The following is a 14,099-nucleotide window of genomic DNA, read 5'->3' as shown; positions in this document are numbered from 1 at the left end:
GATATGGCTCGAGATTCCGTTGCCGGCCAAGTCAGTCAGATGGAGCGCAAAGTGCTGGCTGGGAGGATCGACGCGCCAAGACAAGTGTCCACGGACAATGACGCCAGGTGGTGCGTCATCCTTCCGGTGCATGAATTGAGATCTTTTCCTCTTTGCGTTTTCGTCGCAATGGAGAGTAATTAGGACACCTAGCAACTACTCCCTCCGTTCCTAAATACTTGTCTTTCTAGGCATTTCAACAAGTGACCACATACGGAGTAAAATAAGTGAATCTACACTCTAAAATATGTCTACATACATCCGTATGTGATATTTATTTAAAATGCCTAGAAAAAAAAGTATTTAGGAAGGGAGGGAGTACTAAGCTGCTGCAACTTGCCCTAGTAGTATATAGGAGTAGTAAAGAGAAGTCAAGTGTTGTCGTTTCATGTGGCCGAAAAGATTTGGACAATGACGTCGTGCAGCTCATGTCTTGTCTCTTTTTTTCCTTTCTTTTTTCTTTTCGGAAAGATCTGGAGCTCGTACTAAGAATCGGGATATCTCATCGTCTAGGCTACTAGGCTATAGGGTAGGCATAGACTTGTTGTTTCTGGGCCCACAGAGCACTGTTAGTTTTAGATATATCGGAATTAATATCGTCGAAATGACACTAGTTCTTGATCGGTGGATATAAGCATGTTATGTAGTAGGATTAGATGGCTAGCCAGATGAGAACACTGAGCTGAGAAGAGGCTGGTGAGATGAGAGAGCGAGAGCGACGGGGCAACCACCGCCCCAATCGTGCTTTACGATTCGGGAACAGTGCGATCTGACCCCAGATCGAGCACCGGCAGGCATACGAGTCGAATCAACTTTTAGCTCGCACCAGTGCACCTTTCCATACCTGACCTGACAGTCGCCATTCATTCTCCTTTTCGAATTCTTCCAATATTTTCGTCTTAAGGAATCGTAATTTTTCGGTGCTAATAAACGTCTCATCAACAACGGATCCGCCTCAGCTGAACGCACATGCATCTGTTGGCTTGGGGACGGCAAGATAAGGGCAGGGCAGGGGGGAGAAGACATCCGTGGACAAAACTCAATCTTTGTTTCATGTGCAGTCTTTCCTCGTTCGCTTTCAAGGAGCAACTGGTAGCTTATCTCCAGGTAGGGGGTATCGCCAGGATACATGGGTCGAGTTAGTTAACCAAGGATGGAAAGAAAGTTCATGGAATTTAGGAAGGCAAGAAGACAACGGTGCATGTCCATGTCCGTCGGATGAAAGCTTCGATCTGTCCAAAGCAGTGACGATAGGTACTAGTACAGTTTTCACGTCAATTTTCCAACCCAAGTCATCATTCAACTGCACATACATACCAGACACGTCCGGAACACAGGAACAGATCTCCATTTCCTGCGGCAGCCAAAGAGCTACACACCAGTAAAATTCATGCGTTCCAAACGGGCCGAACATTCTCAGTCACAGAGATACACCAAGGCAAAGTTCACGATGCTCCATTGGATTTGGATGCTCATCTCCAGAGAATGGTCTGATTTCCTCAAAAGAACACAACATGCGGCAAAATGGTACAGCTATACAATTGAATCTCTGCACAACTTACAAGCCTCGGTCTAAGCGAATAACTTACGGCCTAGGCAGAAAGAAAAATAGAATAAAGAATGATGTGGTACAATACTATTCCTAGTAGTACAACTCTGAACTCAAAACTCCTCGCTCTAGATTGCATCAGGGTGCCTAATTTACATACCTCCTCCTGATATACAGCTGTACATATTTTAAGTGGGGCACCAACCAATCCCTGGATCCAGCTCTGCTGTCAAAATCCATTCGGGCAATACGTCACCGACGCAGGCTTAGAATTTAAAAGGTGTATCAAGATGGTCTCTCACCATTTCAGTCAAAGTTGGTAAATGAACGAGGCTTGCTCCTTGCGACCCTTCTCATGGATGCCTTCTATGAGCTTATGAAGCTCAGGGAAAAGTGTCACAAGCACCTGTTCTATCATCGCGTAAGTGAGCTGCTTCACGCACACGGTGGACTGCAGCACAGCATGAGAATCATGGAAATCAGAATGACATCGCACCATATCGCTGTTTTGATGCTAGGTTTTGGATTTTTACTTACCTGCAGGAAGTAGTAGATGTCCCTTGCACTGCGCTGGTACTGCTTGTACCCAATTATGCTGACTAATGTAGATGGAGTCCCACCTGGACAGGACATCGAGAATTAGGTTAGTTGGACCACATGTACTGACCAGAATTTTGCGTATTTGTTGCTTCTATCACATATCTGAATTTCCATGCAAACACCGCCCAATGTTTGCAGCGTAGATTCAGAAATAGAAAAATTACAAAAGCAATGCGATAAAATATGTCAATAGACTCACCTAAAAGAAGTTTCTTAACTTCACTGGCATTTCTAGATGCCTCCAGTTGAAGCTCAAAAGAGCTCGTGTTGCTCTTTCTGTTGCCAATAGTCTCATCGGCACTCCCCGATGGGTGCTTGTCAAATTGACTGCTACCTGCATTTCCTTGATATCCATCCAACTTGGTGAAGAATACACCATTAGGCCAGAGGGTCTGTAGGATGGTAAATTTGTTAATTACACAAATGGAAGACCAGAGTAGTTGTCCATTAGGTACAACTATCTAAAGCGCTCTTAGTTCTGGCATGCACCTACATTGGGACACAATATGGTCCATATGACAGTAGTAACATTTTATATTTGACCCTAGCATATAAGAATAATTTGCTAATTACTCCCTCCGTCCGGAAATACTTGTCATCAAAATGGATAAAAGGGGATGTATTTAGACGTATTTTAGTTCTAGATACATCTCTTTCTATCCATTTTGAACAAGTATTTCCGGACGGAGGGAGTACCTTGGTATTTATGTTATGCCATCGTTTAGCCAAAAAGTGATTTGGTACCAAGTACTCCCTACCCAAAATCTTGGGCTTTTTGCATGCAATCCCATAATCTAAGGTGCACGTACCTTCTTCTCCCATTCACTTACAGCCATAACGAACTATCGCTATTTTTCTGGAAAGGAAAACATATCGCTGGCTGGGTCTCTCGTGAGGTCAGCTCACAGCGCCTTCCTAGTATGAGATTGGATCACTCAACTAAACCTGCAGCAATTTTCGTGCTGAAACTAATACGCCTAAAATTATGGAAAGGAGGGAGTACCAAGTAACAATTTGGATCATATGGAACTTTTTTTCTAGTTGGAACAACTTTTTAACATGGTTTCATGCAGATAATACAGCAAATTTTAGTCTGGCAGCGGAAAGGGTATTAGAACACTTCAGTTCAGACAAAAATATACAGTGCCTCCTTACATCTTGAATCCAACGGATTCCTTGTATAATGACCTCATCTCGTCGGAGCCAATTGATCTGTCTTAAAATCCAATCATCAATCGCATCTTCCATGACTAACTGCAAGATTTGTTTTGATATCCAGAAAACTTGTTTTCTGCAGATAACATAAGTAACACAAGTCAAACATAATGTTCTGCAATTGAAAGCTAGAAACAATTGGATTGTAGAAGTATTGTGAACCCAATCATGGATGGTGAAAATATATCTGACTTGCGCAGAAATATCAAACAATCCCTGAATAAACAATGGCATATCTGCACAAACTTCCCTCTCGGATTCCATAATGATGTTAATTATCATCATCCAGTATACTGCCATAATATGTGAAGTGACAAGTATCAATGATATCTAGCAATCGGCCCAAGCAGCTCCTATCGCGATCCTCATGGTGTCTACAGTACTGCATTTACTTCACTCATGGCTACATAACAACAGTAGAAAACTAGCAGGCAAATTATATAGAGGCACTAGAAAAAGTTTATGAAAAAGAAATAGCAAACCTTATCCAACCCCGTCGCTTCAGTTGGAACACTTTGTCTACAAGATTCAATAGAGGCACACTGACATTTGTTGGCACCCACTGCCAAATGAAAAGAGAAGTTTTAGGGCAAAATGGAAAAGCTTTTAGAACAGAAATTCCCTGCAATTTGACTTAATATAGCTACATAGTGGAAATACATACCTCGGGAGGAATTCCTGATGGATCCTCAAATGGTTTTACAGATGACATGTTTGTAGAATCCGAATTTGCCCTTGCAGGTTTTTCTATTTGTTGGTTTACTTGTACATCACAACCAGTTGCTTCATTGTGCTTAATATCACTTGAAATGTACCCTCCATTGCTCAATTCATTGTCCGAGTGGCATGCACTATTTACAGATGAGGGGCGATCTTCACAGTTACTATCACCATCAGAGAGACTATGTGAACTTCCCAAATTTCTATTCTGCGGATTCTGATTATCTGTCTCTTCCTGGTTCCAAGATAGAGACATCCTATTATCTGTCAAGTGTGAATACGGCGCGCTAGGGGACGATGTGCCGACTGCGCGTTTTAGACCATCTGAAACTCCTTTAACATGTCGAACGATGTCATCCATGGCATCATCAACGTTAACTAGTGATGCAAAATAAATAGATAAATATCTTGAGTGAGAAAATATTAAATACACGAGTTCATAATTGTGAAAAAAATATAGAATGAGAAGAGGTACATACCAGCCAAGGTTTTGATAACAGAGGTGGACTTTCCAGCTGAGTAATTCTACAAAATGGAAAAAAGAAATGAAGCATATAGAATCACAGGAAAGTAACACAAAATTATGTGTTCATCTTTCTCTTGCTAAGGAGAAGGCACAAAGAATTTTTGTTGGCTTCATACACACCTTTGAGGACTCACTAAGAAAATCCCAAACTTCATGCTGTTCTGCGATATTAGCGATCGACAAGAGATCCTATTGGACAGAACAGATTATTATAACCAAATTTGAAGTAAAAAAGCTGGATGAATGCTAGAGGACAAAAGCATACTTGAAGATATCTGTCCAGTAGAATGCATCGTTGGTGCACAAGGTAATCATCAATACTAGACGAAAGGAAACTCTTTGGAGGCAAGTGCAGTGAGTAATTTGGTATTTCCTTCAGTTGTCTATGAAGACGCTCAAAATTCCGGTATCTACAAACAGAAGTTGAAAGTCAGCAGCATATATTATAAGTAGTGATACTGAGCTATTTCAAAGCTGTTCAGAAACACATGCCTTCTTTTCACAAACCAGGCCTTGTTATCTGCACCAGTCACAGCAATAGAATAAACTGCAAAAGATTTTGAACCAAGTTTCTCGAAATATGCACCCACTACCTGCAAAGAAAAATAAAAAACCACAACTTGAGTAACCCGATGGTCGGCGTGCTTTTTATCTCACAAAAATTAGATCCAATTTTTGTTCAGAAATTCCGTCAGTTGGTGGTATTTCAAGTAAACACCCCCCACCCGATTTAAAATTTTAAATCCGGTAGCCAATTCTCATTGGACAGCTAATGCTAAGAAGTAACAGAACCACAGAAAACCAGATGCTATTCTTTATAGATGTTAAATAGAAAAAGAAAGCAACTGACATAACAATGGTTACTTAGGTAATGATGCAAAATACAACATATGAAGTAAAACACGAACCTCACACCCATAACAATTCTATTAGTAATAGCTACTCCCTCTGTCTCAAAATGTAAGACAGAGGGAGTAGAAAATTACCAGGGGCTTTCAAAACAAAAAACAGCGATTAGCATGTGATTGTTATCAATGTCTGAAACTATCTCAGAACAGATTGTGCTTACTATTATAACTATTATAGCAGCCTTCAATACAGAAATAGTTTAGTCATTGGTGAGTGCTAATTACACAATAGTATTATATGGTTTAAATTCATTTATTCAGTAGTACCAACCAATCATATAATTCTCAATTTCTGAAGAAAAAAGGATATTGAAAAGAGTGGCTGTGATGGGATCAGCAAAACTTACCCGACACCTTATCTTTGGAGCATACATTAGTACCTCACCATGTGAGGAAGGAACAGAACCTTTGTCCTCTTGAATGGTCCTTGCATTTAAGCTTTCACTGGATAGCGCGGTTTGATTACTTTTGGCCAAATGTCTTTTCTCCATATCAGGACTACTATTAGACCGCTTTAGCTGAGCTTTTGTGTTCTTGACAGCTTCAGGGTGCTCTGACTTTACTTCATCTGTATTTTGCGAAACAAGTGGGTGACTGCCTGTGACAAAAGTGGACTGAGCATTCCTATTTGAACCTTGCATCAAATTAACCATGTATTTGTCATCAACCGATGTAACTCTCTCGTTGAAGTTAGGGGATAACTCTTTTCCGGCCACTACTGCATTTCGAACGCTATCTACCGCTCCAGCACCTTTTCCTTTTGATGGACGTTCCACTTTCACCATATTCTTTTGGTAGTTTCTCCCAATAGCCCACATGTTCTCAAGATTCTCCGGAGCAAGAACCTGAGACCGCCTTTTAGTAGCTGCATCTAATACCAGTGCCCAATCTGCCTGACGAGGCTGGACGGTCTTCCCATGGTCATCCACTAACACTTTTGATTTATCACCCTCAAGGGAAGTCATCCCGGAGCTACTTGCTAGTACTGAGCCACTTGATTCTGCAGACAACTTTTGTGATTCCATTTGACGACCCTGCGAACCTCCTTTATAAGATGAATGATCATTTGTTACTGCGACTACAGTACTAGTCTTGTTTACGCTGCCTCCAATGTTTGTGTCTTTGTTGTTTAGAAAGTAGATAATTAGCTCGTTCACATAACTAGGAAAAGAAAGAAGATAAATTAGGAATTGGTTTAGTGCAGGTTAGAGAAAAAAACAAGGTTACATCTAGTTAACCAATCAATCCTAACAATTTGAAACAACAGCTTATTAGACGTACTGAATACTGATTGCATGCGGCACTTTGTGAATAACTGAATATTAAGACGGTGGTGAAAATAACCAGGAAGAACTTGAGAAACAAAATGCACTGATTTTCTTCTGAACATGTCATGACCTCATGAACAGAAGCATGTAGTAGAGCTCAATAAAAAAAACGAAAACAGAGTGAATAATTAAGAGCTTACATAGGACTTGCGAAGTTCATCACTGGCTGCAAGACTAAGCAAGTCAGAAGTTCCCTGGAGAAGCAACGAACCAATGGACTCTGTGCATCTTGTGGTCTCAACACTAGGGCCATAATGCCCCCAACTAGTTCTTGAAGAACCTATAACCCACTTTAAATATTATTTGTTGGATAAATGGACTAGAATGAAGCTAAAAGTATTAGCACTCACCTTGTATTCGTGCTCCGAAGATAACAATGCAGGGTGAAGTTCCTGTGAAACTATTAGGTGTTGTTTCAGTCGCTCATCTCTTTCCTCGGAAGACAATGTTCCCATGACATCAACACCAATTTCAGACTGGTTTTTTCGGAACATATCCACATGTTTTCCAATCAAATCAGACATATCCCTGCAATAGAGAAAAATGAGAACACTTTCATTCTCAACGGAGATAATTATTACTAAATAAGTACACCCCAGATAGTAGATCCATTATTCACTCACCTTGTTAGCAAGTCAACTAGGTTCATCTCCTTCGCCCTGCCTGATACTTCACCAAGGGCATGGAGTATTAAGCCACGTATCAGTTCTGGGGCCTCTCTATCAGGAGTAATATCAGAATACCACAAGTCCATGACAAAGTCCCGGAGAACATTATCAATGAAACTTTCAAAAGCAGCCTCAACAGCAGGCGAATCAACTTTCCTTCTCCATCTTGAAACTGGTGGCACAGTTGAAATCCGATGATCGTTAGCAGACAACTGCCGTTTTGACGCTTGAGACAAATATGTCTGCTTAGATACAGGCTGACTTCTCCAACGGAACTCCACTTTGAAGGAGACGTAACGGAGAAATGCAAGTATAAGAATCGACATGGGGACATTTGTCCACATTGATTTACTTGTATCTATTTCAAAGAAAGAAGATGATAAATGTTAGCAAGCCCGTATATGCGCAAGATGGGAGCTACAGACGATGTAGAAATCAATAGTTGCATGAAAATGCGAGAACAAACCATAAACAATTTATGCTAGAGATCTCTTGCTTGTCAATAAAATAGACTGAGAAAATATGTTGCACATAATTCACACATTGTCTACTCATAGGAAATGCTAGAAGCCTATCTTGCCTCATTCATCACGAACAGATTGTTGTATATAGGTTTGATTGGCCTCATCTACTGATCCAAAACAAACACCGTAAAATTAGAAGATCAGCAAAGAAGGCATCATTTGTACACCAACCACTACTTCCATTCTAGCGCATTTAGAGATTCATCAAACGACTTGCAAAAATACAGTATCGCACAAATTTAAGATTTTTTTTAAGAGTTTTGATATATCCGGGCAAATTTCCTTGCTGATGATCTCAAGTTCTCAACTCTACCGCTAAAAGCAGTAACCAAATCAAGGGCAAGCAGAAACTAGCAGCTTAAAAGCCCCCACGTAATAGCGGTCAAAACTCCTAGCTGTCAGATGCATCGCGTAGCAAATGTACACACAAGTTCTAGTTATCCGGGTAGCAAAATTGTCTAGATTTCAGACGCATTATCCGCCGAATTCCCTCACAATTCCGACACATGCATCCAACAGCAGCAGCCACCCAAATTCTCTCCCGAATACATCCTCGTGTAGCAATAATCTCCGGTGCGTAGCTCGGAAAAGCATGAAACGACATGACGATCCAATTCCAGACAGAGAAATCCAATCCCGCATCGAGGTGGCGCTCGGCAATTGCCGCGTACTTTGCGAAAATCGAGGGTAGCATACGTGGAAGGGGAGCGGAGCGTAGCTTACGTGTGAGGAAGTAGGAGATGGCGAAGATGCCGAGAGCCCAGGCCACGGTGCGCACCTTGGCCTCCTCGATCAGATCGTCCACGCTCCCCATCGCCTTCCGCATCTCTGCCCGCCGCGAGGCGCGGGGGGGAGCGCGGCGCAGAAGACGGCGGTGGCGGGGGATCGGCGTACGCTGGGATCACGCAGGGGCTCCCAACCCTAGGGTTTTGCCGCCGCCGCCGTCGCCGGAGAAGAACTCGGCGGCGTTTTATTTTTTATTTTTGTCTCCTTCCTGTTTCGGAGGCGTACCCGAGTTGAACCCGCGTCGCTGCGTGCGGCCCGGACGGAGCTTGTCTGCGGCGCGCGCCTGGCTGGCATGTGGACCAAGTATGTCAGTGGGAGCGGGGAGTGTGACGGTTTTAGTTGGGGGGCCCGCGTGTCATCCGGTCTGATGCCTGGACAGGTTGGCTTAACGGTTGATATCTTGTATATAACGATATAATTGTGGCGGTTGGTGTCACTGACATGCTGGGTCCCCTTGGGGCCAACGTACTTGCCATCACCACGAACAGAGACAGCTAGATTGCGATGTTAGATTCGCATCATTTCGAGCAAGGGTTTCTGAATATTTTTTTTTAACCCCACCCATATACGTATTAATTAACTAGCAATATTCTTACAATTGAGCATTAGAAGGTTTGCCACGCAGGGCACAACACTATTACAATAAGCACCATCAAATCTGGTGTCAAAACTAAATTTCACAATCTCATGCGCCACCCTATTGGCCTGCCTATCAATTTTCATGATTTTGAAACCCTCGATGAACTTAGGACGATTTGCGCCTCCTTTTTCAGATCCACCAGAGGAGACCTATTAATGGATTCCTTTGCCAGAAAATAAGCAGCAAAAGAACAGTCAGTTTTCAAAATAAATAGATTGTGAAGTGTAATACCAATGTATAACCTGGCGAGACACGCCCGAAATTTCGCTTCATCCATGCAGGTACACGGACGGATGAAATCACATGAAGAAAACAAAACTTCCCCCAGATGATTTCTGGCGATAACCCCAACACTAACAGATCTCATGCTTCCACAAAGCTAGCATCCATGTTTATTTTAATATACTCAGGATCCGGCGGCTTCCAAAGAGCACGACTATTCGAGGGCGGGGTAACGCACCTCCAATTATCCGCCACCCCCTTGCCCTTGTTGCTTAAGTACAATTGTACAGAAGTGTTAGCTACCGATAAGGTTTTTCAATAATTTTCCACATAAATAGTAGATGCGGACAAAGATTCTTTTGCCTTTCCAAAAATCAAATCGTTCCTCAGATGCCAGGCTCTTCAGAACATGAATAACACTTGTTCACGTACCAGTGACCCTAGTTGGTCCAGCAGAATGAGGAACCAGTCAAGCCCCGTAAATCCATAAAACTCCTCACCTGGAATGCTCCACACTTCCCTCATGGTAAAACGAAAAGCGCATGCCTTCGGGCACGTCACAAGGGCATGAACAATACTTTCATCCTCAACACCACAGATAGAACACATCTCTGACATTGTTTGATGATGAGATACTCTATTTATTTGTACCACCAAACTGTTTGACGCAGCACACCGTGCAAAAATTCTTACTTTTTACGAAACTTTGGCCTTCCAAATAACATCCAACAACCTCCTTTCCTCATTAATGACACTGCTAGACATTTCATTCTCGCCCTTGCCATCTTTTAGACTTAAGGCTAGTCTGTATGCACTTTTAACGGAAAAACACGCCGTTTTTCTCAAAGTGCCAAGCAATTAGATCACCCTCTCCAATAGGCCGAATACATAAGTTTAGGATCTCCTCAGCATCATGGTGATAGAACAAGTCCCTAATCAAATTTTCATCCCAACATCTTGTTCCGCTCAAAAATAATTCTGAAACCCATTTCAGTCTAGATCGTTTTTTTTTCAATAACTTTTAGGCCCAAATTCCTAGGAAGCCAGTTATCTCTCCAGATATTAATATTGTTACCATCGAACACTCTCCAGATGACCCCTTCCTTTAGCAGGTCTAGGCCATGCATAACACCTTGCCAATTCATCGACGTGGACTGCGGGAATACCATACCCAAGATGTGACCGCTGGGATAATACTTTGCCTTAAGAGAGTCCGGGTACACCAATAATCTCCACGCCTGCTTAGCCAAGAGTGCTTGATTAAATAACCAGAGATCTCAGAAACCCATGCCTGTTGAGAAACGTAGCATGCAATTTCAAAAAAAATCCTATGCTCACGCAAGATCTACCTAGTAGATGCATAGCAACGGAGGGGGAGAGTGTGTCCACGTACCCTCGTAGACCGAAAGCGAAAGCGTTTGACAATGCGGTTGATGTAGTCGAACTTCTTCTCGTTTCGACCGATCAAGCACCGAACGTACACCACCTCTGAGTTCTGCACACGTTCAGCTCGATGACGTCCCTCGAACTCTTGATCCAGCAAAGTATCGAGGGAGAGTTTCGTCAGCACGACAGCGTGGTGACGGTGATGGTGAAGTGATCCGCGCAGGGCTTCGCCTAAGCACTACGTGAATATGACCGGAGGCGTAAACTGTGGAGGGAGACGCCGCACACGGCTAACAAATGTTGTTGTTTCTATTAGGCGCCTCCCCCCCTCATATATATAGGTGGGAGGGAGAGGGGGCAGCCAAGGGGGCGCCCAAGTAGGAGGAATCCTACTTGGGGCCCTAATCCTATTCGCCCCCCCCCCACCATATTTCCCGAAGGGAGAAGGAAGGAGGAGGGAAGAGAGAAGGAAGGGAGAGGCTGAATCCCTCCCCTTCCTTTCTCTCTTCTCCTCTTTCCTCCCCCCTCTATTTCGGCCTACATGGGGCGCACCAGCCCCATAAGGGCTGGTCTGTCCCCTTCTTGGCCCATTAGGCCCATGTAGTTGCCGGGGGGATGCCCGGAACCCCTTCCGGTGACCCGATATGTACCCGGTACCCCCGGAACACTTCCGGTGTCCGAATACCATCGTCCTATATATCAATCTTTACCTCTCGACCATTTTGAGACTCCTCGTCATGTCCGTGGTCTCATCCGGGACTCCGAACAACATTCGGTCACCAAATCACATAACTCATATAATACAAAATCGTCACTGAACGTTAAGCGTGCAGACCCTACGGGTTCGAGAACTATGTAGACATGACCGAGACACCTCTCCGATCAATAACCAACAGAGGAACCTGGATGCTCATATTGGTTCCCACATATTCTATGAAGATCTTTATCAGTCGTACCGTAATGACAACATACGTTATTCCCTTTGTCATCGGCATGTTACTTGCCCGAGATTCGATCGTCGGTATCTTCATACCTAGTTCAATCTCGTTACCGGCAAGTCTCTTTACTCGTTCCGTAATGCATCATCCCGCAACTAACTCATTAGTCACATTGCTTGCAAGGCTTATTATGATGTGCATTACCGAGAGGGCCTGGAGATACATCTCCGATACTCGGAGTGACAAATCCTAATCTCGATCTATGCCAACCCAACAAAAACCTTCGAAGATACCTGTAGAGCATCTTTATAAGCACCCAGTTACGCTGTGATGTTTGATAGCACACAAGGTATTCCTCCGATATCCGAGAGTTGCATAATCTCTAGTCAAAGGAATATGTATATAACATGAAGAAAGCAATAGCAATAAAACTTAACGATCAATATGCTAAGCTAACAGATGGGTCTTGTCCATCACATCATTCTCCTAATGATGTGGTCCCGTTCATCAAATGACAACACATGTCCATGGTTAGGAAACTTAACCATCTTTGATTAACGAGCTAGTCTAGTAGACACTACTACAGGATGCTGCTAACGCGACACTACGATCGGAGACCCTTCGAAAAACTGTGTGCGATGAAATAATCGCAAACGGTGGTGTATGAAAACCGTCAAGAATGTATAAAACGTTTGCGATGACGGATGCATCAAACACGGTTCAGATTTTAGTTGCGTATGCGATGAGGGCATACGGTTCAGTTCAGTTAACTATTTGCGATGAGGAGGAACAAAAGAAACGGGCAGCCAGATGAAGGCGTGTGCGATACACAGCAACGGTTCACTCGGATGAATTGTTTGTGATTAGACAACACAAAAGAAACGGGCAGCCAGATGAAGGTGTGTGCGATGTACAGCATACGGTTCACTTGGATGAACTGTTTGTGATTACGCAATACAAAAGAAACGGTCAGCCAGATCAAGGTGTGCGCGATATACGCATGCGATTCACTCGGCCTTTTCGTCAGCGTGTGACCTCTGTGGCAACCGTTCGCTCCCCACTAGCCTCTTCTTGTACCGTGGCAACCGTCCACCGCCTCTTCGCCTTTCCCTCTCGATTTGGAACTGCTGTCGCACGCTCTTCCTCCCTCCATTTGCCTTCACCCTTCCTTCTGCCATTGTTCGATCATCTTCTCCATGAAGGGAACAGGCCGGAAACGACCCCGTTATTCTTGCCCCGATCTGAAAGATGGCGCGATGGAGGAACTCATTGATCGATGCGACGTCATCACCTCGGCTAGCATGGCAGGTTCGTTCAAGACCATTCGCGACTCAACTAATAACATCATTACAAGCAACGCAAGGGTCCAGGAGCGGTTTGACCTCCCCTATCTTCTTCGCCGTGCCCCTGCTGACTGGCGCGGGGACGAGGGAAGCCTCGCCTTGTGCAAGTTGATGCCGCTTGATAATGATACGTATGATGTTAAGATGCCATCGCTTGAGGGCAAGGCTTGGGCGGGCGCAAATGGAGATTGGGTTGTTTATATTGGGTACAACTGCGAGTGGGAACTTGTGAATGTGTACACTCGTCACCGGGTTCCACTTCCAAAAATCTCAGACTGCCCAGAGGTTGAGTACACCGGTATTCTACGTGAGTTCAAATACGATCATGGTGACTGTCGTCTACGGAAGATAGCAATTTTTCGAGTTCCCAACCGCTCTTGGGATTACACGAACTATGAAGTTGTTGCTATCTTCGACAAGCTTGTTGCCGTCCTTACTTCCACGCCTCGATGGATATTGCTCAAAAATCAATTTCTGTACACGGATGAGTATTATGATGCAATTCAATACGAGGGTCTTGTGTTTGCTACCGCCACTCGTGGCACTGTTTTTGCATGGAATCCTGATGCTTTCGGTGCGTTTGTCTTCCACCGTAATTATAATTGTTTCATCCACATGCATGCGGGTTAGCTAGTTTCCCTTTACTAATTAACCTTCTTGTGTTTCCAAGGTCCTGTGAACATTCCACCACCTATACTTGAAACTTT

General features: G+C 43.6%; 1 protein-coding gene across 3 annotated transcripts; it reads right to left on the bottom strand.

Moving 5' to 3' along the window:
- Nucleotides 1-1,468: 1,468 nt before the first annotated feature.
- Nucleotides 1,469-9,142, bottom strand: LOC109756904 (uncharacterized). 3 transcript variants are annotated; one of them, XM_020315747.4, is made up of 16 exons: nt 8,801-9,142; nt 7,509-7,911; nt 7,236-7,413; nt 7,026-7,165; nt 5,905-6,718; nt 5,142-5,242; nt 4,915-5,059; nt 4,770-4,838; nt 4,603-4,648; nt 4,068-4,501; nt 3,886-3,965; nt 3,344-3,479; nt 2,388-2,580; nt 2,126-2,208; nt 1,891-2,039; nt 1,469-1,814 (listed from the first exon to the last, which is right to left on the bottom strand). In XM_020315747.4, exons 1-15 carry the CDS (start codon nt 8,901-8,903, stop codon nt 1,899-1,901), a joined length of 3,066 nt encoding a protein of 1,021 aa, XP_020171336.1. In that variant the 5' UTR covers nt 8,904-9,142; the 3' UTR covers nt 1,469-1,814; nt 1,891-1,898. The 3 variants fall into 3 exon arrangements, with proteins under 3 accessions (XP_020171336.1, XP_020171334.1, XP_040242704.1); XM_020315745.4 differs by having other exon boundaries at nt 1,469-1,811; XM_040386770.3 differs by having other exon boundaries at nt 1,469-2,039.
- Between the last annotated feature and the right edge of the window lie 4,957 nt (nt 9,143-14,099).

The sequence above is a fragment of the Aegilops tauschii genome, chromosome 4 (assembly GCF_002575655.3).
Source record: "Aegilops tauschii subsp. strangulata cultivar AL8/78 chromosome 4, Aet v6.0, whole genome shotgun sequence".
Lineage (NCBI taxonomy): Eukaryota > Viridiplantae > Streptophyta > Magnoliopsida > Poales > Poaceae > Aegilops > Aegilops tauschii.
Note: the sequence above shows the minus strand (reverse complement) of the source record. Positions and strands in the feature narration are given on the sequence as shown.